The 23315-nt window shown below is 41.4% G+C and overlaps 1 protein-coding gene and 1 long non-coding RNA gene across 6 annotated transcripts in view; one reads left to right on the top strand and one right to left on the bottom strand.

Moving 5' to 3' along the window:
- SEC24D (SEC24 homolog D, COPII component) overlaps positions 1 to 23315 on the top strand; it is a 232051-nt gene that overhangs the window by 172553 nt on the left and 36183 nt on the right. For 2 of the 5 annotated variants that reach the window (XM_075420895.1, XM_075420898.1), the window contains 8 exons: positions 3846 to 4024; positions 5448 to 5642; positions 7545 to 7671; positions 9745 to 9893; positions 11977 to 12246; positions 14093 to 14214; positions 18849 to 18960; positions 20323 to 20450. In XM_075420895.1, the coding sequence (XP_075277010.1) occupies positions 5492 to 5642; positions 7545 to 7671; positions 9745 to 9893; positions 11977 to 12246; positions 14093 to 14214; positions 18849 to 18960; positions 20323 to 20450 (1059 nt within the window). In that variant the 5' untranslated portion in view covers positions 3846 to 4024; positions 5448 to 5491. Of the gene's footprint in view, positions 1 to 2651; positions 2742 to 2879; positions 2900 to 3377; positions 3450 to 3845; positions 4025 to 5447; positions 5643 to 7544; positions 7672 to 9744; positions 9894 to 11976; positions 12247 to 14092; positions 14215 to 18848; positions 18961 to 20322; positions 20451 to 23315 lie in introns of those variants that run through there. The other 3 variants (XM_075420896.1, XM_075420899.1, XM_075420897.1) reach the window with 3 other exon arrangements.
- Positions 700 to 2611, bottom strand: LOC142361405 (uncharacterized). Its single transcript, XR_012764000.1, has 2 exons — positions 2437 to 2611; positions 700 to 1687 (listed from the first exon to the last, which is right to left on the bottom strand). It is a non-coding gene; the product is annotated as an uncharacterized LOC142361405 (long non-coding RNA).

Below are 23315 nucleotides of genomic sequence, written 5' to 3'. Positions count from 1 at the left end.
CTGATTCTTCCTGGCAGCTTGTGCTAAGGCCATATTTTAACAACATCCTCTAAATGAAAAGGTTAGGTTAGGATTTAGATTTCCTGGAATCATGCATTGTCTCAAGGCAATGCGCTATGCGATAGAGACATGGAGTTCTCCGCAGTTTGTCCATGAGGGGCTTTTCTAGACCTCCACTAGTAAATTCAGGGAACAGATCAATCCCAAATTATTAAAATAATTAAAAAAAAAAAAAAATTGGTCTCTGAAAGATTTGAGTTAGCCTTCTACAGAGCCTGTATTGGTTCTATATCCAATAATCTCCCCAAGCTGATGGATGACTATGTGTTTTCCTTGTTTCAAAACCAATAGAAAAAATTATAGTGAGAAGTTTAAAAGTGAGATTTTAGAGGCAGGAGATTTGCTGTTTTTTAGTATAGATGAAAAAAGCACATAGATTTAGACAAATTCTTCTATTTACTTCACCAGCGCTAGGTCCAAATTAGGTCTGAAATATATGAAATCGCATTAGTTTTCGGCAGCATTGCATTGGTACAACTTCAGGATAAACTGATTGTTAAGAAAGATAATTAACCTACATGATTTTCAGTACTGATGATGACAGAGAAGAAACTAGTCTGATTCTCAGATTTTATGATACAGTTTCATTAAAATAATTTAATCAAAATGAAGTGACAACAGCTTAGCAATCCCGCAATCTCATTTTTATGAAGTTACTTTCCAGACCAGGAATGCACTTCAATCTTTAATGATGTTTCCACATTTCTGAAATTGAACACCTTAAATTATTTTTAATGTTTTAAGTGGAAGCTGTAGATAAATACTGCTTGTAGCTTCAAAACATGTGGACTGTGACATGCTGGGTGCCTTTTGTCTCAGTGTTCCAAGCTAAAGGACAATGTAAGCAAAGCTGCATCCTTGAAAAATGAGGCGTCTTGATCCAGTTCCAGAGCAGGCCTGAAACAAGGGAAGAACTGACAATACCATAGCTTCTCGCTGCTATCTTTTGCTGATCTCATCTCTCAGGTTCACTAGAGCTGATTTCAGGGAGGAGAAATCTGATAGTAAGTATTCAGTGGCCAAGTAAGTGCACAGTTATTCAGTGCCGAATTATCCACAGCTGCTTACTGTTAATAGCTGTGCGCTAGACACAACAGGACTGGTGGGACAGTGACCCGCCTGTTTCCACAACAAAATAGGGCATGTCCAAACTTAAAGCTGTTATTTTCCTCAGTGGCGTGGTATTACACCAGAATTTTGCATAACTGAGGGTGATTGTAGGTGTCCATATAACCAGCAAAGGAGATGGGACAACGGGTGAAAGTCCAGCACGGCAGTGATGAAAGGCAGTTGTTCTGCATCCTGCTTAGGAAAGAGTCACTGATACTCTGCAACCAGAACCACAACCAGTTTAACTGATGCTTGTCACCTCGTGGACTAATTTTTCCACTCTGACTAGACAGTTGTGAGAGATTTGAAAGGTTTAAGACTTCCTCTGACATATCCAAGAGTATTGGCTCCGATAACATGTAGAAAACCAGCTTACATTATTCAGTGGTGAATCCAGCTCTGGATAGCAAGAGTGAAGACAGGTCAAGACTCGTACTTGCCCGCTTTGTGTTGCTTGCTGAGGCTTCTTGCAAATCTTTCATGTGAAGGATGCCCTTGTGTACCTTCATTTTGACATCTGTTTCAAAGGCACAGGGACTTTTTTCAGAATTATTTTGTACAGTAATGAATGCTTTTGACAGTCTTGTCTAAGGTAGCCATTACTGTGAACATCTAAAGCTGTTCACTCCTTTCAAAAGCTTTATTCAAAAGCTCCATTAAGGTTGTAGAACGAACAAGGATAAGAAAGCCTATGAAGCCTGAATTCCAGATGCATGTGACTTATGAAGCTGTCTTTGAGTGATGACTTTCCTTTTGTGCCACTTTCCTTTTTTTACCTTAACACCACAACGAATGTTTGTTTTCCGACTGGGAGCAACAGTCACGTTACCAATACATCTTTCTCATGTTACTCCCATGTTTCTACTCTGTTAATTAGAAAAACATTGACTATCCTGTAACGAAGGCAGCATTTTTAAATGTACTCGCACAGTAACTAAAACCAGCGTATGCAAACGGGTAAAGTACCTGTATCATATTTCACTCTAGATATTCAGGTGGCATAATATTACATATATATATAGCCACAGATTAAAAAACGTGGCTTTAAAGCACCATATGAGAGGAAGCATGATCCTTTTAGAACATTTCTATGTTTGAAGACGAATTTCACCCCTAACAGAGAAGGCAAAACTAATCGATGGTAACAGCTGTAAGCTGCGTGTGTCGGTTTCTAGCCGATCTCCTCAGGCTGCTCCGCAACTCTCCCTGCGGGACGCCCCTTCAGCCTCGCAGCCCCTGCTGCCAGCTCTTTCCCCAGCCCGTTACCGTTTCCGAACACCCTTCACCGGCGCGGTCGGCGTTCACGCAGCACCAGCATGACCCTTGCCCGCCGAGTTCGGTAGCAGCGGCGGCGGCTTTCGGGCGAGGCCGCGGACCGGCGGCACCGCTACCCCCTCACGCTGCCCCGCCGGCAGCCGCTGAGGGCACGGCTGAGGGCACGGCGTCGCTGCCGGCAGTGCGCAGGCGCCGCCGGCGGGGCCGGGCGCGCTCCCGGCCGGGGCGCGGGCGCGGCGGCGGCGGGCGGAGACGTGGCACTCGGCTGAGCGAGCGGAGGCGCGCCTGGCCCCCAGGTAACGGCGCCGACGGCTCCCCGGCCTCTCGGTCTGCTGCCCCGGCCTGCGGGGGCGGGCGGCGGGGACCGCCAGCGGAGGCAGCCGGCGGGGCGGCGGGAGAGGGCAGGGGGCTCCGGGCGCCGGCGGCGGCAGGGAGGAGCCGACGCCAGGCGCAGGTACTGCCGGCCGGCCGCGGTGTCCGGCGCGGAGCGGGGCGATGGCAGCCGCCCGGTGGGGAGACCTGTTGCGACCTTACGGTGACTGGGAATTCCTCGTTAATGGGGGTAGAAATGCGAGCTGTTTGCAGGTTGTGCGCTGGAGTAAATTTAAGCTTATGCTTTCACAGCTAGTTCCAAAATGTGTTATTAAAAACAGATACAAAATGTGATGTGTGTAGCTAGATTCCATTCGGGGTGTGTGTGTGTGTGTCGATGCCTGCACCCACCCCAAAGGTTATTTGCCAGACTGAGGGTGCAGCATGCCTTGGGGAGGGGCAGCACCTCTTCCTAGGTGGTATCTGACCAAGGACGGTGTCTCTGAAGAAATACCAAGTCAGTAGTTCTTCAGTTATCCGAGGATGTGAGCCCCTGTTTTTGATTCCGATGTCCTACTTCTGCATGCGCTGAGCGGAGTTTTACGCCTTCGCAGAGATGTCGACGCAGTAGAGCACTGCATAGGTACTGCAGTCCTCTGGACAGAAAGATGACCACCTGTCCTCTAATAGCGGTAAATTAAATCGTGGGGAGGTGCTTGTCTTAGTGTTGTTCCTCAGGCTGTGGGGTGTAAGGCAAACTAGTGTTAAGAGGGACAGGGAGAAAAAAGTTTTCACGTCCTTCTGTGTAGTGGCACTTGTAGTAAAACCCGGGGAAAGATCTGGGTTCAGCAGATCCTCCTATCTTTCTCCTCTAATTTCCAGAGTGACTCTGTGTGTCTGTTCTTAGAACCTGATTGCTAAAGCCTGAGGTGATTGGTTTCTGCTGATATTTTGGGTGTTGCTTCCAAACTATTTTCGTGGTGTGTTGGTATATATACATATCTTGAGAAGTGTTTAAATATGCTCAGTGTTAAATAGAATCTGGAACTGTGTTTGATAAACTTACGTTATTTTGCTTATGGCTACAGTTGCTGCCTCTCTCCAGCACCACCTCTGCGTGTTTATACTGTGTGGGAAGTGTGACGTGGCAAGATTTTTTTTGTTTCTGAGTGAGCGGTGGAGGAAGTCATTTCCCCTGGATGCTGTCGCAGCTAAAGGTGCTGGCTGTCGCAGCTGCCTCGAAGTGAACATCTCATCTTTTTTAGAGGTATAATATATATGTGTCTGTGCCAGGGTGTAGGTAACTTAGTGCGGACTTGCTGTCATTTGGAGTAACGGAAGCTCACACTGCCACGTCTCTTCAGATGGGGGCAGGGGAGGGAAGAAAGTACAGCTGGCAGCATGAAGCCTTTCTGTTCAAACATTTTTTTTCTTCTTCCCATGTTTACCTTGTTAACTGAAAAATATAAGACAACCTCCTAAGATTACCTATCTGAAGCAGTTTATACTGCAACTGAGAAATGTTACAGCATGTTGAGGAGCATGGCTTACAGGATTGCACGGGCAGCATGTCAGGAGGGCTAGGCACTGTACCCAGCTCAGAATGATTTCTTGTCTGACGTGGAAGATTAGTAAAACTGTTGCATGTTTGGGGTTTTTTTTTGGGGGGGGGGGGGAATGTATGTTTAATATGAGAAACCTAGAGGTGGGTTTTCTGATAGGGATAGCTTTTCTCTGCTGACATGTGCCAGTCCAGTGCAGCATGAATTTGTCTGTTGTGATCTTGGATGCATGTGATTTTTGCAGTGCCTTTGTACACGTTTCTGGAGCACAATTCCTGATTTACTTTTATCTGGTTTGCATACCCAAAGGTAACTCAATGGCTCAAACCTAAGAATGTGAAGTGTAGGTGGTTGGAAAAGCTGTTGCAAAGGCACATTTAACATCTAAAGTGCTAGCTTATATCGTGTGTCTTTAGTTCTTTGGGGATGTCTGACCTATGTACTTGGGACTCTGCAAAAATAGTAAGTGTTCATTCAGGGTTTGGATCCTCAGCATTTCTCAAAACAGTTTTAATTTGAGCATCAAGAAACTTAGTGGAGTTCTGTTTTTTGTTAAATTTAGTATGAAGTCAAAAAAAAAATTTCTTTTTTACATGGAAAACAGATATTTAACTAGCAAGGCTGCAAAGTGTACAACTTCAATAACTTTTCAGATCCCTTGGTGACAAGTGCACTGTATCCGAAAACTAGTCTTATGAGATACAATCATCTGGTTTAGTAATGCAGAATTCTTCGGATTTTCTAATTCTGATTTTAAATGATTGCAATTATCAGGATACTCTTTCCTGAAAGTTTCCTAAAAGTTTCTTTTATCCTGTTTAACAAAATCTGACTGCAAGAAAGAAATAAAATGTCTTGTGAATGCTCTCATCATTGGAAGAGTTTTTCTAGATGGCTTTTAATATAATTTTGGCTTTTGTTTGTTTGGGATGTTTTTTTTGCTTTCTTTAACAACAACAGAATCAAGATGTGAAAGCTTAGGGAAAAGATGGCTGGTAATAGCAAGGACAACAAGGCCCTTTTTTTGCCCTCAGATGTGTCTTTTGTCTTTTTGGGAACACAGTTCACAGCCTTTTAAAACACGCAGAGAGTGCAGAGTAGTAGCAGGTGTCACTTTCTCTTTTGCAGATTCTTAAAGAGGACCCAATACTTTGAACGAGAATATTGCCATCATGAGTCAACAAGGCTATGTTGCAGCTCCTCCATATTCCCAATCCCAGCCAGGAATAGGAGGCTTTTCTGCAGGTTTTGGACCTCCTAATTCATCACTTCATTATGGGCATTATGGCGACCCTAACTCTTCATACTCAGCACCTCAACCAGGTATGAAATTGGCTTAAAATGTGTTTTCGGAGTCTGTTGTTCCATTAAGGCATTTTGCATCTCTTTTTCTTACTTGTATCCACACAAAATGCTCAGTTTTACAGTGCTACTGCACTGGCTTTTTCTGTGTTATTGTTGATGCTCAGATGTTGATCTAAGATTGGTATCTGACCTTCATGTGTGAATTCCATTGTCCAGGAAGCAATAAGCACCAGTGCTTAATGCTGTATTATGACTAATACCTAATACAGACAAATACAAAAGGGACGATCTCTGGGAACAGAGAAATGTTTCCCAACTCAGATGTGTTGATGGCAGCCGAGCTCTCAGCAATGGGTTGTGCTCGTCACAGTAGGACCCCTATCCTACTGAATTCTTGAGCACAAACTTGCCTATGAGTTGGTGTTCTCCTACTTAAGCTTGCTTACTGGGTGCTGTTTCGATAATGGTTAGAGCCCATCTGCTTTCTAACTGAGGGTGTAATTACTTCCTGTGAGGAAGGGTACCTTGGGTACAAGCAAAGAGGTTATTTGCTTTATTTCTATTAGCATAATTATGCTGCAGGTAATGTGATTGACATCCAACAGTTAAAAGTGACTGTCTCTTCTTTGGTTTTCACTAATTTTAACTTAGTGGTATGTGGCTTCAGATCTTTCAAGAAGTGTAATATATGAGTATATGGTGGTTGAAGCTTAAAAACAAATAATTTGAGAGTATGGAATTTAAGCCCATTTTGCTCTATGTAAGTCATGCTGGTCTAGTTTCAGTAGAGTCAAAGTGGGCGTGCTAGACTAGTGAATTGGGGCTGTGGAAAATAATCCAAAGAGTAAAGTTTCCTCTTCCCTCTGTAAGTCTACTAATATACATAGCCAAGGTAGGGAGACAGGAAGAGGAACCATCTCAATATTTTTGCCTGATGTCATAGGGGAAATTGGTTAAAATGGTGTCCAAAGTATTCTCTAAAGCATCTAAAAAAAAGTATTTGTTAGAATTTTTAATAACATTTTGGTTATGGTAGGTTACATTAAATTTAGTGTTTGAGATGGTGGAGTAGGGTAATGACACAACTAAGTACCCAAGTATATTGAGGTTTTCTGAATACTCTGTGGTGTCCTTGATTTCTATGTTATCGTGAAAACAGAAAAAAGAAGTTTTACCCGGTTCCTCTAAAACTTCTTATTAAAGACAGCAGGAGTTGTGTTAGCATGATCCAATGCTGAAGATAGTCAGAAGATAGTACTTCTCGTAATTGTCTTGTTAGAGTACTTGGGAATAATACCAGTTTTGGTACCAAACAAATTTTGATATTAGAGTAATTTAAAGGAAAATAATTCAAGAAATACAGGTTGAAGAGCTGTTTATCCAGCACTGCTGTTCACATAAATTGTAGTCTCTTCATACTGTTCTAGATCTGAATTAAGAACCATGTTTAGCATGGGTTTACAGGTTCTACATATGGAGGCTTTTATTTTTTAAAGATTGTTCCAAGTTTTCTTTCTGATGATGGTCTCCAAAATTAAAGGGAACTCTTGTTTCTATGTATAAAGATAAATGGGTGACAGTGTTCCGAACTGAATTGTAGGATCTGTTCATTCTTGCTTATTTCTTACTGTCCCTCTTGGGTTCTTTTGCTGGAAAGTTACCAACTACTGTTTGCTTTCTTTTTACTATCTGCTCTTTTTCATGTCTGCTTCTATAGCTGACCAAAAATCTGTCCTTTCTTATGGAATCACAGAATGACTGAGGTTGGAAGGAACCTCTGGAGGTCGCCTGGTCCAAGCCCATGCTCAAGCAGGGCCACCTAGAGCCAGTATTCTTGCTAGAGCAGGGCTGTACTCTTGTATTTCTTGGCGATCTTGTGCTTTCTTACAGGATTCTTACATAAAAGTACTTCTTTTGCAGATGCACCGAAATCAGCTGTGCCTTTTGGATCTTCAGCTCCTGTTGGGCCTCCACCACCTGGTACACATCAGTTCAGGCAGACCAGCTTCCAAAATGGGCCCAGTACACCAGGGCAACAGCCACATAGGTGACTTTCAAGAATAAATATATGATAACTAAGCTGTTTGGCCTCTGTTACCTCTCTTTGGCTGCTTCACTGACATTTAAGTATGGCATCCCTTTTATCTTCAGCGGTTCTGACTTACTCCAGTTCTGAACCAGCTCTTCTAGTTTGGTTCCCTGTGATGTTTAACTGCCAGATCAGTAATCCCATTAAGTTCTGTTTTACTGCAAGTCAGGTCTTTATCATGTGTTGGTTTTTTTATTTTTAATTACTCTTTCTTCTTGATCTTAGACCCATTGCTTCAAAGCAACAGTAACAGTAAGGTGTTGTAAGTGCTGTTTGATATAGAAGTTGCATTTTTTTTTTTGTTCACTTTCTGATGTCTTAATTATCTTTTGTTAGGAGGTACCAAAAACTTGTTATTTACAAATTGATAGTTGCCAGCGAGTTTTGACTAGAAGGTGGTGCATGCCTCTACATCTGTTGTTCCCTCACCTTGCATTGATGTCTTTGCTTCATTGTTGTGGGATCGCAGCCAAGGCTCCATAGGGTACTTTAAAGACATTTTATAGTGCAGTTTCATTATATCCTCTCAGATGGATGACTGCTATGCTTTTGCTTAGGTCTGAGACTGACTATGAAGAGTTTATTTGAAGTGCTGTTGTCCTGCCTCCAGAGCTCACGGGAAGAAGTGAGAGAGACAGTAGTGGGGAAGGGGGAAAACAGGGACAGGTGGAAGCTTTAAGAAGAAATCTTCGAAAAATGATTGTATGAGGGTATAGCCAAGCCTTATTACACAGTAATTATACTGCAGGTAGTTATAAGTGGGTAAATGTGCTTGGCTCTTGTATTTAATTCTGTCAAATGTTAATTATTTTGCTTACCTCCCAGCAGTGGCAAAATTAGTTTGTGTACCTGTAGCTATTTTACTTTTAGTGAACTCAAAACCATTTAAGAACGCTCTTGGTTTAGCTGGTTGAAGTCTAATTCTGCTTCTGTGCTTTTCAGTTGTTGTATAGTTATATGTGTTCATATAAAACCATGTATATGTTTTGTTAAGCATCAAAATAGGGAAACCTCTTTGTTGTCTGTGTGTTATTCACTGTGTAAAGCAGGACTCAAAGAGACTGGTGACCAATTGTAAAAGACAATGTACTAATGTGTAGGGAGAAGTGGTTGTCCTAAAGATGCAAAAATAGGGTGAACAGAGTCAGGTTCGCATGACCAGCCCAGTAAAAACTCATTCTCTTTCCTAGCTTCCAGTCATTGCGCTGACAGCTGCATGTCTACTGTTTTTTACCTGATCTTGTTTTATTCCCAGATTGCTGAGAGCTGCTGTTCTAGGCCAGGAGATTTCCACATCAGAATTTCAAGGAAAGTGAATACGTCTCTTGATATAGCTAGGCCCCTCCTCAATTTTGGAAGTAGCCATAATAAAGTCAGCGTAGATCTTTTTTAGGAGATAGCCTGAGATCTTCTTTTTCACCGAGTGAAATAGTCTGGTAGAAAAGATCTTTATAAGCCACATGTGTCTTACCTCTTTCTTTTCTGTAGCTGTTTTTCTTGTATTCATGTTTTTTCATATCTGATAATAATGAAGCAATTTTCCCCTACCTGCATCTTCTTTTTTCATCTACTACAGGCACCTCCTTAACAGTTTCTCACTTAATTTTTCTCTCTTCGCAGACTTTTCTCCTAATCTTCTTCACCAATCCCCAGCAGGGATTCTTCCTTTATAAGCGTGGAAAGGGGATGGAGTGATGCGATATGTTCAGAAGCTTGTGTTTCTTTATCTTCAAGCTTTCTTATAGTTATTACCACTCTCTCTTTGCCATGGCATACTCACTCTTCTTTGTTTCTAACAAGTATGCAAACAAACATGTACTGTCTTTTTTTTAACAAGTGTGCATTCTCTCTGTGCTACGTGACTATTTTAATACAAGTATATGTTTTCTGAGGAATGTGAGCAAACTCTCTTAAGAGTTTGTCTGTCCTAATTAATTGTTTCATCGCCACCCTTGAGAAGGTATGAGACCTTCTAGAATTATGAATGATTGATGTAGTGTTTTGCATAACTGCACTAATTTTTCCCTTTAGGTTTCAAGGCCCTCCACCTCCAAGCAATATGGGACCTCCCTATCCTCCCTACAGTCATCAGTCACAACCAGCTTACCCAAATACTGTGTCCACTTCATCTACCACACAACTTGCTAACCAGCTCAACAGCATGCAGATAAATAGCTATGGTAATCAGTTTTATCTGATCTGATTGACTTTTTCTCAGTTAAAGCTATTGAGACTGTGATAATTAGAAACTTATTGAACTTCTGTATAAACAGAAAATGAAATTTTTGACCACTATCATTTGCTCAAGTTCTTAGATTTTTATTTTTTTTTAAATCATCCTCTTCCTTAAATCAGTGTTGTTGGGTTGATTCTGAATTGGTGTTTGATGAACCTCCTGTAAAAGTCAGCTATTTTATCAGTTATTTCTCGAATTACTTGGTGATCCTGTCAGCAACAGCCAAGGCATGGACAACAGTATGCAGACATGGTTTCATTTTTCTCAGCTTTTTAGATTTTTTCTCTGTTTTTAAACTAGATTATTCTTTTTCTGTCCAGATCTTATAGTTTAGTTTTTCATCTAAGTTTATTTGCATTTATTTTGAGGTTAAAACGTCTCAAATCTAAGCCATGAGGTAAAGATGTGATCTTGTGATTCTTCCATGTAAATTGCTTCCCACCACTAGTTTTCTGTTTGGTCATATTTGCTTTTCCAGAGTATTCCCTGGTGAAATTTACCATTTAATTCAGAAGGAGTGGAATTTAGTTAGCATCTTGTTTTGCTGGGGCCAGTGTGTTTAGGAGTATGAATTTTTTTAAAATTAAGATCACTTTTGTGGTTGATATCTTTGTAAGATACATGTTTCAGTTCAGGCTGTGCTGATTCTTTATCACTATTCCTGCACTGGCTTTACAAGTCACTGATTTGACTTGAATGAAACCTGCATAACTACCTTGACCCTCTCATTGTACAATTGCTTGTGAAAACTTATACCTTCTTCACCTTAGAAAAAGTAATTTAGACTTGAATTCAACCTTGAGGTCCTGAACTGCAAGTGCACAATTAACTCAGACCTTTTAATACAGGATGAGGTGTGTCCCAGCACCTCTAGAGCACTTAATACATAGCAACTTACATTATTTAGAGCAAAAAAATTTTTTTGCTTCCTGCCTTCATTGTATTGCCTTCAGCAACAATTATGTAAAATATAATGTTCTTGTTTATTGTGTTACATGCTGGAAGGTTGAGATATTCTTCAGACCACTGAAGACCTGGATTCTTTACAACTCTGCCTCTGTGTTGGGTTTTGTTCTTCTTATTTTTCCTTAGCTGTAAGTCTAGGCTGGTGCAACTTGACAGAGTTAAGTGCTGAAATTCACAGCTGGTAAAGCTACTGGAGTGGTGTTTGTTTGTACCATCTGAGAACCTGAGCTTGTGTTTTGCATGTGAAATTTTTATTTAGTTAACATGTTTGACAGAAGATGCATTTCAATGTTTGTATATTAACATGTTGATCCTTTTGCTCCAAACCTAATTTTGGTTACTTTTTTAGATTTCTTGAAGATTATTTTGCCATAGATCTTTGGGGAGAAATTTGACTGAAAAATGTAGGGTTTTTAAAGTAAGAAGTATTTACAGATTGTAAGCCTCAAAAAAAACCCCCTATTTCCAGGGTTGTCTTAATTCTAATGGGAATCTGGAGCTTATAAACAACAAACTATTCCTCACCAGTATGTACAAAATAATTCCCACGTTTCATCTTTCAGCATCAAAGCCAGGCAATGGTTGTAAACCAGATAAAATGAGTGGATTTATCTTCTATTGAACCTGTCATGGTGAAATGTGATTAGCAGACTACCAAAAACATGCCACATTGGAGAAATTGATTATTAAGCAGAAAGAATGTTATTTCACATTACATAATTAAATATTATTTCAAAAGCAAATAGTGAATTATGTGTATTCTAATCAAGAATTGTCAAAGCCTGGCTTCCCACTCTCTTTCCACATCCACCCCAGCTGCAGGGTTTTATTGAAAACAGCCAAAAGGAAAAAAACCTGAATGTCTGAATCAGTTCAGATTTAAACTATGAGGTCAGATTTATTATGTAAACAGGCATTCAGAATCCCCATAATGCAGCATTATCCGAATGGGATACAATATTACCTATATGTTGTAAATGTATTGAGCAAAGATAGACCACCTTCCACGCAGAGTTAGTAGGTTCTCATTTTTGACTCAGCTGACATAGTTTCTTGCTCAGGTCCTGGCACTACTCCGAGCTCTTGTGTGTCTTCTGGGCATCTGGCATCTTTGCAGGGTCCGCAGCTACCACCACCAACCCAACAGCAAATCGCTTTACCACCTGGATCACAGGTTCCTCCACCAGCAAATAATGTTAATGGCCTTTGTGCTCAAGCATCATTGCCTCCTGTGGCCAGACAAGATGGAATCCCTGGACCTGTCCCCTCTAATCCAAACTTGCAACAGCTTTCAGGACAGCCTCCAGGGCCTGGATATCATCCTCAGCAAGGTAAGGAAGGATGTTTATTATGTAGTTGGAAACAAAACATGCATGGAGAATCACTGGTGGAATTGTGACCATTGACGGCTTGTGTTCTGCTGACTTGGAAAAATTAAAATTGTGGGCTGGATGAGTGGTCGGTGAGGTGGATTGAGAACTGGCTGAATGGCAGAGCTCAGAGGGTTGTCGTCAGCAGCGCCGAGTCTAGTTGGAGGCCTGTAACTAGTGGTGTCCCCCAGGGGTCAGTACTGGGCCCAGTCTTGTTTAACTTCTTCATCAACGACCTGGATGAAGAGTTAGAATGTACCATCAGCAAGTTTGCTGATGACACCAAACTGGGAGGTATGGTACATACACCAGAAGGCTGTGCTGCCATTCAGCGTGACCTGGACAGGCTGGAAAGCTGGGCAGAGAAGAACCTGATGAGGTTCAATAAGGGCAAGTGCACGGTCCTTCAGCTGGGGAGGAACAATCCCATACATCAGTACAGGCTTGGGGTGGACCTGCTGGAGAGCAGCTCTGCGGAGAGGGACCTGGGTGTCCTGGTGGACGACAGGTTGACCATGAGCCAGCAGTGTTCCCTGGTTGCCAAGAAGGCCAATGGCATCCTGGGATGCATTAGGAAGAGTGTGGCCAGTAGGTCGAGGGAGGTTCTCCTTCCCTTCTACACTGCCCTAGTGAGGCCTCATCTAGAGTACTCTGTCCAGTTCTGGGCTCCCCACTTCAAGAAAGATGAAGAGCTACTGGAGAGAGTCCAGCGGAGGGCTACGAGGATGGTGAGGGGACTGGAGCATCTCTCCTACGAGGAGAGGCTGAGGGAGCTGGGCTTGTTCAGCCTGAAGAAGAGAAGGCTGCGAGGGGACCTCATAAATGCTTATAAATATCTGAAGGGTGGGTGTCAGGAGGATGGGGCCAAGCTCTTTTCAGTGGTGCCCAGTGACAGGACAAGGGGCAATGGGCACAAACTGAAGCACAGGAAGTTCCGTCTGAACATGAGGAAGAACTTCTTCCCTCTGAGGGTGACGGAGCACTGGAACAGGCTGCCCAGGGAGGTTGTGGAGTCTCCTTCTCTGGAGATATTCAAGACCCGCCTGGACAAGGTCCTGTGCAGCCTGCTGTAGGTGACCCTGCTTCGGCAGGAGGGTTGGACTAGATGACCCACAGAGGTCCCTTCCAACCCCTACCATTCTGTGATCCTCTTTTTATAGAATGGAAAGATTTACATTGTTGACTAGTACATTCAAGGCAGGCTATGCTTTTGCTTAAAAGTTTAGCACTCCGTTGAGACCTTAACAAGAAAAAGGAGACGAATTTGGGTCAGAAACAGAATTATTTGGTTAGTAATGGGTAAAGGCACAACATGACAGGAGTTTTTCTTATACTCTGTAAAGGCATAGGTTGCTCTCTGTGTTATAGTACTGTCTGCCATAAACAGCTTTCAAAAATACTTTACTATGGCAATAAAGAATTGTAACTGAATACAATTATTTCACCTGACATGGGTATAACAGTTAGCTGGCTTTTTAGTTGTCAAAATAACTAGACCAATTTTCACTGTCTGATGTTAGGGGAGAGATTCTCACTAATGTAATGGCCTGGTGTAAGTAGCTGTGATAATTGCTACTAACCATGCTACTTGACATACTGCTAAAACTTAGGAGCCAAAGTTGTCACACCTAGTCTTGTGATATCTTTAAAACACAGACTGTGTGAGCCAAAGTAATCAGTTTCTTTTACTTGCTGAGGGAAGGAGAAGTTGTGTTTAGCGGGGTAAGAATGAATTGTATGGCAAAAGTTGATGTTAAAAATTCATAACACAAATACTTCAAATGACTTGTCATTTGTAACTCTGCAGCAAACTATGGTCCTCAGATGGCAGGATCTCAGCTGTCTTATCCTGGTGCTTTTCCTGGGGGTCCAGCCCAGCTCCCAGGCCCACAGCAGAAGAAGCTTGATCCTGACTCTATTCCAAGCCCAGTAAGTAATGTGGCCACAATTTTTTATAAAAGTAAATTTCTGCCACATTTAAGATAAAGGAATGACAATGCTAATACTGTATTTACTTTAATTGGTGGGGTTAAAATAAAATAATAAAATAAATAAAATGGCGCTTACATGGCTTGGTTCACAAGGTGTGTTCCAGTTTTTGCAATTTCCTAATTACATGCAGTTTGGTACTCTGTGCTGTCAGTTTTGGATAAATTAGTGCATAATGTTAGTTTTAGTACTGAAGAGGCTTTATAACTTTATCTAACATGGGACATACCTGTGACTCCAAATACTTAAATAGGAATTTTCAACAAGATTCTCAGTGTGGCAGTGAGCAGTACTGAAGGATTACTTGTGTTCACTGCAACTCCTCACCTTTCACTTTTTCAAGTTTCACTTTACCGATGGGTAAAAAACTGGGTAGATGGCAGAGCCCAGAGAGTTGTGGTGAATGGAGTTAAATCCAGCTGGCAGCCCGTCACGAGTGGTGTTCCCCAGAGCTCAGTTTTGGGTCTGATCTTTTTTAACATCTTTATCAATGATGTGGATGGGGGGATTGAGTGTTCCCTCAGTAAATTTGCAGATGACACAAAGTTGGGTGGGAGTGTCGATCTGCTTGAGGGTAGGAAGGCTCTGCAGAGGGATCTGGACAGACTGGATCGATGGGCTGAGGTCAGTTGTGTGAGGTTCAACAAGGCCAAGTGCCTGGTCCTGCACTTGTGTGACAAACCCATGCAATGCTACAGGTTTGTGGAAGAGTGGCTGGAAAGCTGCCCAGTGGAAAAGGATCTTGGGGTGCTGGTCGACAGCCGGCTGAATATGAGCCAGCAGTGTGCCCAGGTGGCCAAGAAGGCCAACGGCATCCTGGCTTGTATCAGGAATAGTGTGGCCAGCAGGAGTAGGGAGGTGATGGTGCCCTTGTACTTGGCACTGGTGAGGCTGCACCTTGAGTACTGTGTTCAGTTTTGGGCCCCTCACTACAAGAAGGACATTGAGGTGCTGGAGTGTGTCCAGAGAAGGGCAGCAGGGCTGGTGAGGGGTCTAGAGAACAAGTCTTATGAGGAGAGGCTGAGGGATCTGGGGCTGTTCAGTCTGGAGAAAAGGAGGCTGAGGGGAGACCTTGTTGCTCTCTACAACTACCTGAAAGGAGGTTGTAGTGATGCAGGTGTTGGTCTCCCAGGTAACTAGCGACCGGACAAGAGGCAATGGCCTCAAGTTGCATCAGGGGAGGTTTAGATTGGATATTAGGAAAAATACTAAAATATTGGAATAGTCTGCCCAGGAAAGTGGTGGTGTCGCCATCCCTGGAGGTGTTCAAAATATGTGTAGACGTGGCACTTCAGGACATGGTTTAGTAGGCATGGTGATGTTGGGGTGACGGTTGGACTTGATGATCTTAGAGGTCTTTTCCAACCTTAATGATTCTATGATTCCATGATTCAATTTCCATTTCAGTTTCCTTTTTGCTCCAGAAGGTTTGAAGGCTTAAACTTAGTAATAGATAGACACCTAAAGTAGAATTTGTGCAGAATACAGGTATGTGAACTCTAAAACTGCCGTCCTGGAAATGCTGAGAAGTCCCATGCTCAAAAGCCACCTCACTGTTTGATTTCAGGAGTTTCCCAGGCAACTAGAATTATTTGCCTGAGCAGCCTTCCAGTTGCTGCAGCCTTGTAAAGATTTCAGTAGCTTGGAATATACTTAATGCTTAAGCTTCATACAGGTTGAAGAGGCTCAGCTGTTGATGCACACCCGAACGTGCGCTGGTGGGACAGTGTCTCTTCTGCTTAGAATGGTGTTAGACAAAGAGAAAACAAGGTTATGGTTGTGTCCATCCTTTTTAAATGAAGTAGTCTAATTGTTACCCGAAGGAATAACTAGTCAGATGCAGGCTGCATTTAACTTCTTTATTGAGAACAGTGGATTGAAATAAAGGGAGAAAACGTGCTTGGACTCATGGGGAAAACACATTCTGATGCACACACTTATACTGGTTCTGGCAATCATCCGGACAAGTCAAAAGCTTCTCGGAGAGTTGGGATTCTTGAGGTAGACTGTATCTTGCACCTTTGACCTAGAACTTTCTTCTTAAAAAAAAATGTATTAACCACTACACTGTAAGCTAGTCTGGGTGAATGAGTCTTCCACTTCTCTGCTGAGGCAGTATTGCTGTACAGGAAAGAATTTGTGTTCCACTGAGATGAGGGAAAAGCATTTGTGTAAAAGCCTGACAGTGTCTAGTAGGGAGCAGCCCTGCTTCCTTAAGTTGGAATACTCTTTTGTCCTACTAGAAAAGATTATTTGTTTTATCCAGTGATGGCTTTGAAGTAAAATCCCCAGAATTTTGGAAAAATGCTTGTTGATAATCACTTAGAGATTAATGTAACAACTGCAGTTGTCTCTGCTAAAGGGAATTTTCCAGTTAAATGTAACTGAAAAACATTGTGTAAAAAAACTAAAGTGAGTGTCTGTGTAATTAACAAATGCCCCTAATAGGTCAGTCATTCCAGGTGTTTCAGTATGGTGCTTTTTACATAAGAAGGATAAAATGGTCATGTCTAATTAAAGAAAAAGGAGGGGAGGGGAGAAGGAGGCCTGGCATGAAAGGGTGGACTGATGTCTTGTTTCAATTACGCATGTAGAATAAACAGCCTTGACTATGACAGCGATGTTAAAATAGGTTGAAAGGTTTGTTTAAGCAGCCCAGCGAGGATCAAAATGACATGTTTAAAAGAAACATGATCTGGGTCAACGTCTGTAAAGGGCAAAAAGCTAATTCAGAATGAGGAATAAGTATGACCATGTGTAATTCTCTTGTTATATTTACATTATATAATTACAGTAATGTTGCCAGATAAATTTGCTTCTTATCTGTTGTTGATTTATATTTTTCTTACATATGCTAGAGGTTGTTACGGCTCTGACAGCATCTATGAAAACTAGCATCTGGGCTTTGTCAACAATTATTTCCAAGAACAGTGATATATTTAGGCCCGTTAACTGTGAAATAGCATGGTACATTGATCCATTGTAGAGCTAAGTCTGAAAGTGATTTGCTTTCTTCAGCCAGTGGACCTTTTTAGAGCAAAACCTTTTTCCTTCTACTACAAGAGATAGCAATAAGTATACAAGCCAAGGAGGCAGGGAAAAGTAATCAAGCAGAAGATATAACAAGCTCTCTGAAGAATGTATTGTATGTTTAAATTGCAATACAAAAACTTTATTGGGGAAAAAAGAAGTTACAGGCCACAGATTATTTCCAGTGTGTTAGGAAATACCACTTGGACAATGATCAATAGACTCTATGTGACTAATATTGTTTTTCTTCTCTGTTTGCTTTCCAACAGAGGCTTCTGAACTTCCCTAGCTATTGTTAGAAATTCATGTGCAGTGTAAAGATACAATTCCATGGAATACCAGCAGCAGTGGCAAAGCCTGTTTCAGAATCTCCCTGTCTCATTCCTCTTGCCTCATGCAGCTGTTCAGCTACACTCTAAACTAGATTACTGAAAAGATAGCTTCTTTGAGGGAAGAGGAGGAATAACGGTATCATCTCAGTGATCTAGTTTATGGTGTGGAACTAAATACTTCTTTATATAACTTCAGTTATATCCTGAAAAGTATCAGACTTAAACAGGGGTGAGGGACTGTGCAGAAGTGACAGGAGAGGAAGTGTATGGGAAAGGAATTTGTTCAGTAGTAAAGCCAGCTTCATGAGCATTTCATGACATTACATTGTAAATTGCTGTAAAATAGGCTTCAACCAGAGTAGATCTGTACATGATCAGAGCTGCCTCATTTTAATAAAAATTTCTGTGATTGCTCTCCTTTACTTTCTTTCTAGGAGGAAGCTCACAACATGGTAGTCTGACCTAGAGAATGAAAACCCTGAGCTCCAGTGTTGAAATACTACCTAATGGCCAACAAAGCTTTTCTCAGGAGTTTAAATTGCTGCTTTCTAAATGGCAGTGCTGAAATACAGCTCAGCTAGGAAGGTGATCTGCTATGTAGATTATTGTTTGTTTCTTAACCACCCTGTGCATGGAGCCTAGTCAGGAGAAATGAGGGCTAACCCCTCCCACCGTTGCAATCTGATAAGTTACCTGTACATTCATTTATGAAGAACAGCAGCTGGCACAAGTATGGTCCTACAGAAGATGATCTGGTATATATGGCATCCGAGTAAGGTGATGCAGCCTTGCGCTTCAGTTTGATCTGGGAGAATGGAAGGTCAGATTCAGTAATAAGGATTTATTTACATCATCACTCTCCTCAGTTTGCTGGCTAGCCTCTTGAAAAGGTCTGCCCTCCTAGCAGTCGATATACTTACTCTAAATAACTCATTTGTTCACTGTATGTAGGTTTTATCCACCCCAATGTGTAGTGTTACCCCTGAGTTCCAACAGGCAACTGCAGCTGTGAATGAGTTACACTGCTCAGCTGAGTGTATAGTTTTCTAGTTGTTCAGTGTCCCAGAGCCTGTATTGTGATAAGTTTATAGCACTTCTGTGTAAGACAATGTCAATAGTGTTACTTGGCGTAGATGTTAGCATAACTGTTTATGAATGTAAATGAATTCATGGCTTACCTTTCTCATACTGTTCTTGCTTCTTATTCATCAGATTCAAGTAATTGAAAATGATAAGGCCTCTAGGGGAGGGCAGATCTATGCTACAAACACAAGAGGACAGGTTCCTCCTCTTGTCACCACAGACTGCATAATCCAAGACCAAGGTAGCTCTCCTTGTTACTGATTTGGGAGTCTTTCTAGGTGAAATCAAATATAATTAAAAAAAAAAAGACAGACTAAATTCTTGCTTTTTCCATCTGAATACAATGCTCATACTCTAAATTGGATGTGAAGTGGGAAACTCCCTTTAAAGAAAAATAAAGGCGGGGGGGGAGGGGGGAGTAAGTGGGAGTTGAATTTTCACACCTTGGGTTAACAGCTCCGCTACCCTTCCTGACCTTTATAATACCATGCATACTTAAGATGACTTTTCTTTTTAACTTAGAATTTTTCAAGGTTTTAAATTTCAAGTTGAAAACCCTTTTTGGATTAATCTGAAATTTTAAAAGATGGACACTAGAAGAAGCAATGAGACTAGCAGTCTTATGTTTTAAGATATAAATCTTGGAAAATTCTATTCGGGCGATGGAGGCAGCGGACAAGCTGTTTAATTGACTTGTTTTTTTCCTTTGGCCAGTGTATCTGCCTTTGCTTCTGCCTAGATTCTGGAAGTACAATATTCCATGTGCTGCTTTTCACGGCAGACTTTGTATTTTAAGACAGATTAACCTGATGGTGTCATTTAGTCCAGTGGTAATTTATCAGTGCTTGGATAAACTGTATAAAATGTACAAACACATCAAGATTTTTTGGCATTATCAGAGACAGGGGTAATGAAGTTCTGATGAAAAAAGAAATTCCTGTCAAGAAACTAAGCAGAGCTGCAGCTTGATGATTAAAAAAGGAGCATGAGGAAGCCGATTTCTGAACTCCTGTTGCCTTTCAGTGCTCTTGTCTGCAGCGAACAGCACACTTCCTCATCAAGGGAGTTGAGCTAAGTGTGCTAGAAGTGGTGTGGTGATTTTAGCATTCTATATTTTGCAAGATAACCATTTGAGCATGGTAATGTTAACACAGGTATACTATTATCTGAATGGGAGCTAGCTTATTAGAGCAGTCTTAACAGTAGATATCAGTCTGCAGCGTTTTGTTATATGGAGTTGACATTTCCATTGGGAATTTAATCCATATTATTTTCTTTTAAGATCTTAGATATGATATGTTTCAAACTAATCTCTGTTGAGATTCTTACTGCAAATAATTGTGGTTTTTTTCTTGATATGTTTAAATCTCTGCTTTAATCTCAAATGGCAAGACAAGATTTACGCACAGGGGCAGGCAATGGACGGACATATGTAGAGGAGAGATGGGCAGAAGCTTGCATGGGAGGGAAAAAAGCATGTATTTAACTTAGTATATGCACTTGTTGCTTTACGTTGTTGCTTTGATTTTTCTGGTTTGTGTTTGGGACAGGTAGGTTCCTTTTTAATAGTCTTTCATTCTGTATGCTATGTTGGGTGTTCTAGGCCACGCCAGCCCTCGTTATATCCGATGTACTACCTACTGCTTCCCAGTGTCTTCAGATATGGCCAAACAGGCTCGCATTCCGCTGGCAGCTGTGATCCAGCCTTTTGCTGTTGTTCCACCAAATGAGGTAAGGGCTAAATGAGTATTAGTCCTATGTGGTTTTGTCTCCTAAATATTACAAACTTCTCCTTCTCTGATTGGATTGGGGTTGAGGGTGTTTTACTTCTGACTGTGAAGCAGTGAGAGACAGAAGAGGTGGCAGAAGACTGAGATGCACTTGGGTCATGATGCAACTTCAAGGGATAAAAATCTTTGTTTAGAAAAGGTGCAAGAGTGGTGGCTGTGTGATCTGAACTGCTAGGCTCCTGGTGTTCCCCCAGCTGCCTCTAGTTTCTGCCAACTTTGTCAGTTGCTTGCTCTGCTGGAACTCCGTAGGCATAGATGAAGACATTAAAAGAGGACAACCACAAACTGTGTCAGGTAGTTTTTAAGACATGGACAGTTACATTCAAAAAATGGCATTTTTCCATTTAGTTCTTTACAAAATAATTCAATTTCAGAACAGACTGAGAAGAGAATGGTATTTTCTACTTGGATGAGCTGAGTCATAGAAAGAAGACAAATGTAACCACCCATTTTTGGCACTCATTTCGAGGCACTGACCTAATCAATTCCTTTTCTCACATGACCATCTCTAATAGCCCTTCATACTCCAAACATACCCCAGGTTTGTCTGCAAAGTATTTCTGCAGATTGGCAGTATTCTGTGGTCTTAAAACAGATGCCCAGATTTCCTGGCATCCCCAAAGGATTGTATCGGTAGCAGAGATAAAACTAGTTTTCAAGTGCAGCATTTAGCTGCATCATCTGTCTGTAGGATCATCTTTCTTATTCTTCAACTCCTGCCTCCTCCATTGCACAGCTGCTGAATTCTGCAACAAAAGTCTGCAGAATGTGTTCACTTTTCATGTGCTGCACTGATTTACTTCCAAAGTGCTGTTTGCTGGGAAGGAAAACCAGGGATTTCATGAAAGTTGTAGTATGTGATTGTGTCTTCAAAAACTCCTCATAAAATGCATGCACAGAAAAGCCTAATTAAAACTGCAAAGACTTTCAGCTCTTGGTTTTACAGTCTTTGATTTTTCTTTGACTTTGTTTTATGACATGTAAATTCTTAGGGTTTTTTCAAAAAATACGTTGGAAAAAAACAGATGTTGTTCTTTATCAGGATGGATAACTTCCAATGCAACAGACCTCTGTAGTTTGAATTAAGAGTATTATTTTAGCAGGGCAGTATGTAGTTATCTTCTCTGTGGTCCACAGGGAAGTAGGATGTATTACTTGTGGTTCTGCAGATACTGAGTCTCATCATTTGTCTACTAGACAGCAATTTTGGGTCTAATTCCAGGTCTTGAGGAGAATGTTCAGACTTTGCTTGTTACCTCTCCGCATTTTCTCCTAGTTGAAACTCCTGCTGTTGCTTCTCCACCAATTCACTTTACCAGCCTCTCTTTACTCTTTACTACACTTTATCCCAGTTTCTGTGCCCAGGTGGCACTTACAATTCTGCTTCCATGTTGGCTCTTCATTTGCGCATCTTTCGCTTTCAGTCTGCCTCTCTAGTCATTTGTGTACCCCATGCATGGCTTCCCTGTCTCCTGCATAGTGTTTGGATAGGTTGATCAATGAGTTGGTAAAAGCTATATCTCTTCTACATACATAAATCAGCACTTCTACTTGGCCAAGTTCAGGAGGGTTTTCCCAGAGTTCGCAACAAGATCTACTGAGTGACCCACCCGTTCTGAAGTGTTAGTGCTCTCAAGCTGTTGGAAAGGTCAGTGGAATTCATTAATCTGTAAAGGGCAGTGTATTTTTCTCTAGCTTCTTTCTTGGAAGAGGCTAAAAAAAAATCTGAAAAATGTCTCTCAAAATTGGCATAAGTCCAGTGTGGAAAATTTTAGTCTGAACAATTGTAGCTTGGTTAAGTTATAAGAACTGAAGAGATGGTAGGAAGCGCTGGGCAGTCTTAGCTGAGGCAGTTTTTTTGAGGCTTGCCTGTGCACTTTGTCTTCACTGTTTCTGCCAAAATAAGATCTTGCTCTTAAGATCTTTTAATAAAAATGATCTTCCATATGGGATTTATAACCACTTTAAATCTGAAAAGCCACTTAATTTGAAAGAACTGGGCTTTTTATAGAGGTAAAATACATTCAGGGGCCCATGTGTGTTTCTGAATTTCCTTGTATGGTACATTCTGGCTGAAACTAGCGACCGCAAGGCACAGAACGTTCTTCATTTCGGAATATCTAGCCTATCTTATGGATGCCTTTAAGTGCCTTTTGACAGTGCCTACAGGTGATGCTCATCACATGTTACAGGCCAGTACAAAGTGGGAATCTGTCTAATCTCTTTCTCTCTTGAGAGACAGCATGTTGTACGTAGTAACTGTTTAAAATAACGATTTCTTTTTCTAGCCTTCCAATGAATAGTTTCCCTTCGTTCACCTTTGTTGCAGCTTCAGCTGCAGTTATGTCTCTGTTTCTGCAGTTTCTAATATATTCGGTGTTAGCACCCAGAGAATTTCAGTTCTGTTTCTTTTCGAAGGAGAAGGAAGAAAAGCAATGGCTACAAGGGTTTAGTGGACCATGGATGTGAAATGGCCACAGATGCTTTGTGCAGCTGTTAGTATGGTTAGGAACAGCTGAGAAACTGATCTATCTCACTTCTACTTTTCCTGAAGTAAGGACTTCAGGAAACCGACACAATATTCATAATCCAATGTGATGCATGTTACATAGACCATGCCTTTCTGTGTTAGTAAAGCCGTATTAAAAAGCTATGGGCTATCACAGTCATTCAAGTGACTCATAGACTTTTTAGTGTAATAATAGAGCGTTCCATAAATACATTTCTTAATTCATTGGTATTTTGCTTTGATCATCACTTATAGTTGAGGATGAATTTAAAATAGTATATGAAATAGATTTGCATT

The sequence above is a fragment of the Opisthocomus hoazin genome, chromosome 5 (assembly GCF_030867145.1).
Source record: "Opisthocomus hoazin isolate bOpiHoa1 chromosome 5, bOpiHoa1.hap1, whole genome shotgun sequence".
In the NCBI taxonomy this organism is placed as follows: domain Eukaryota; kingdom Metazoa; phylum Chordata; class Aves; order Opisthocomiformes; family Opisthocomidae; genus Opisthocomus; species Opisthocomus hoazin.
This window is presented reverse-complemented; position numbering and strand designations above follow the sequence as displayed.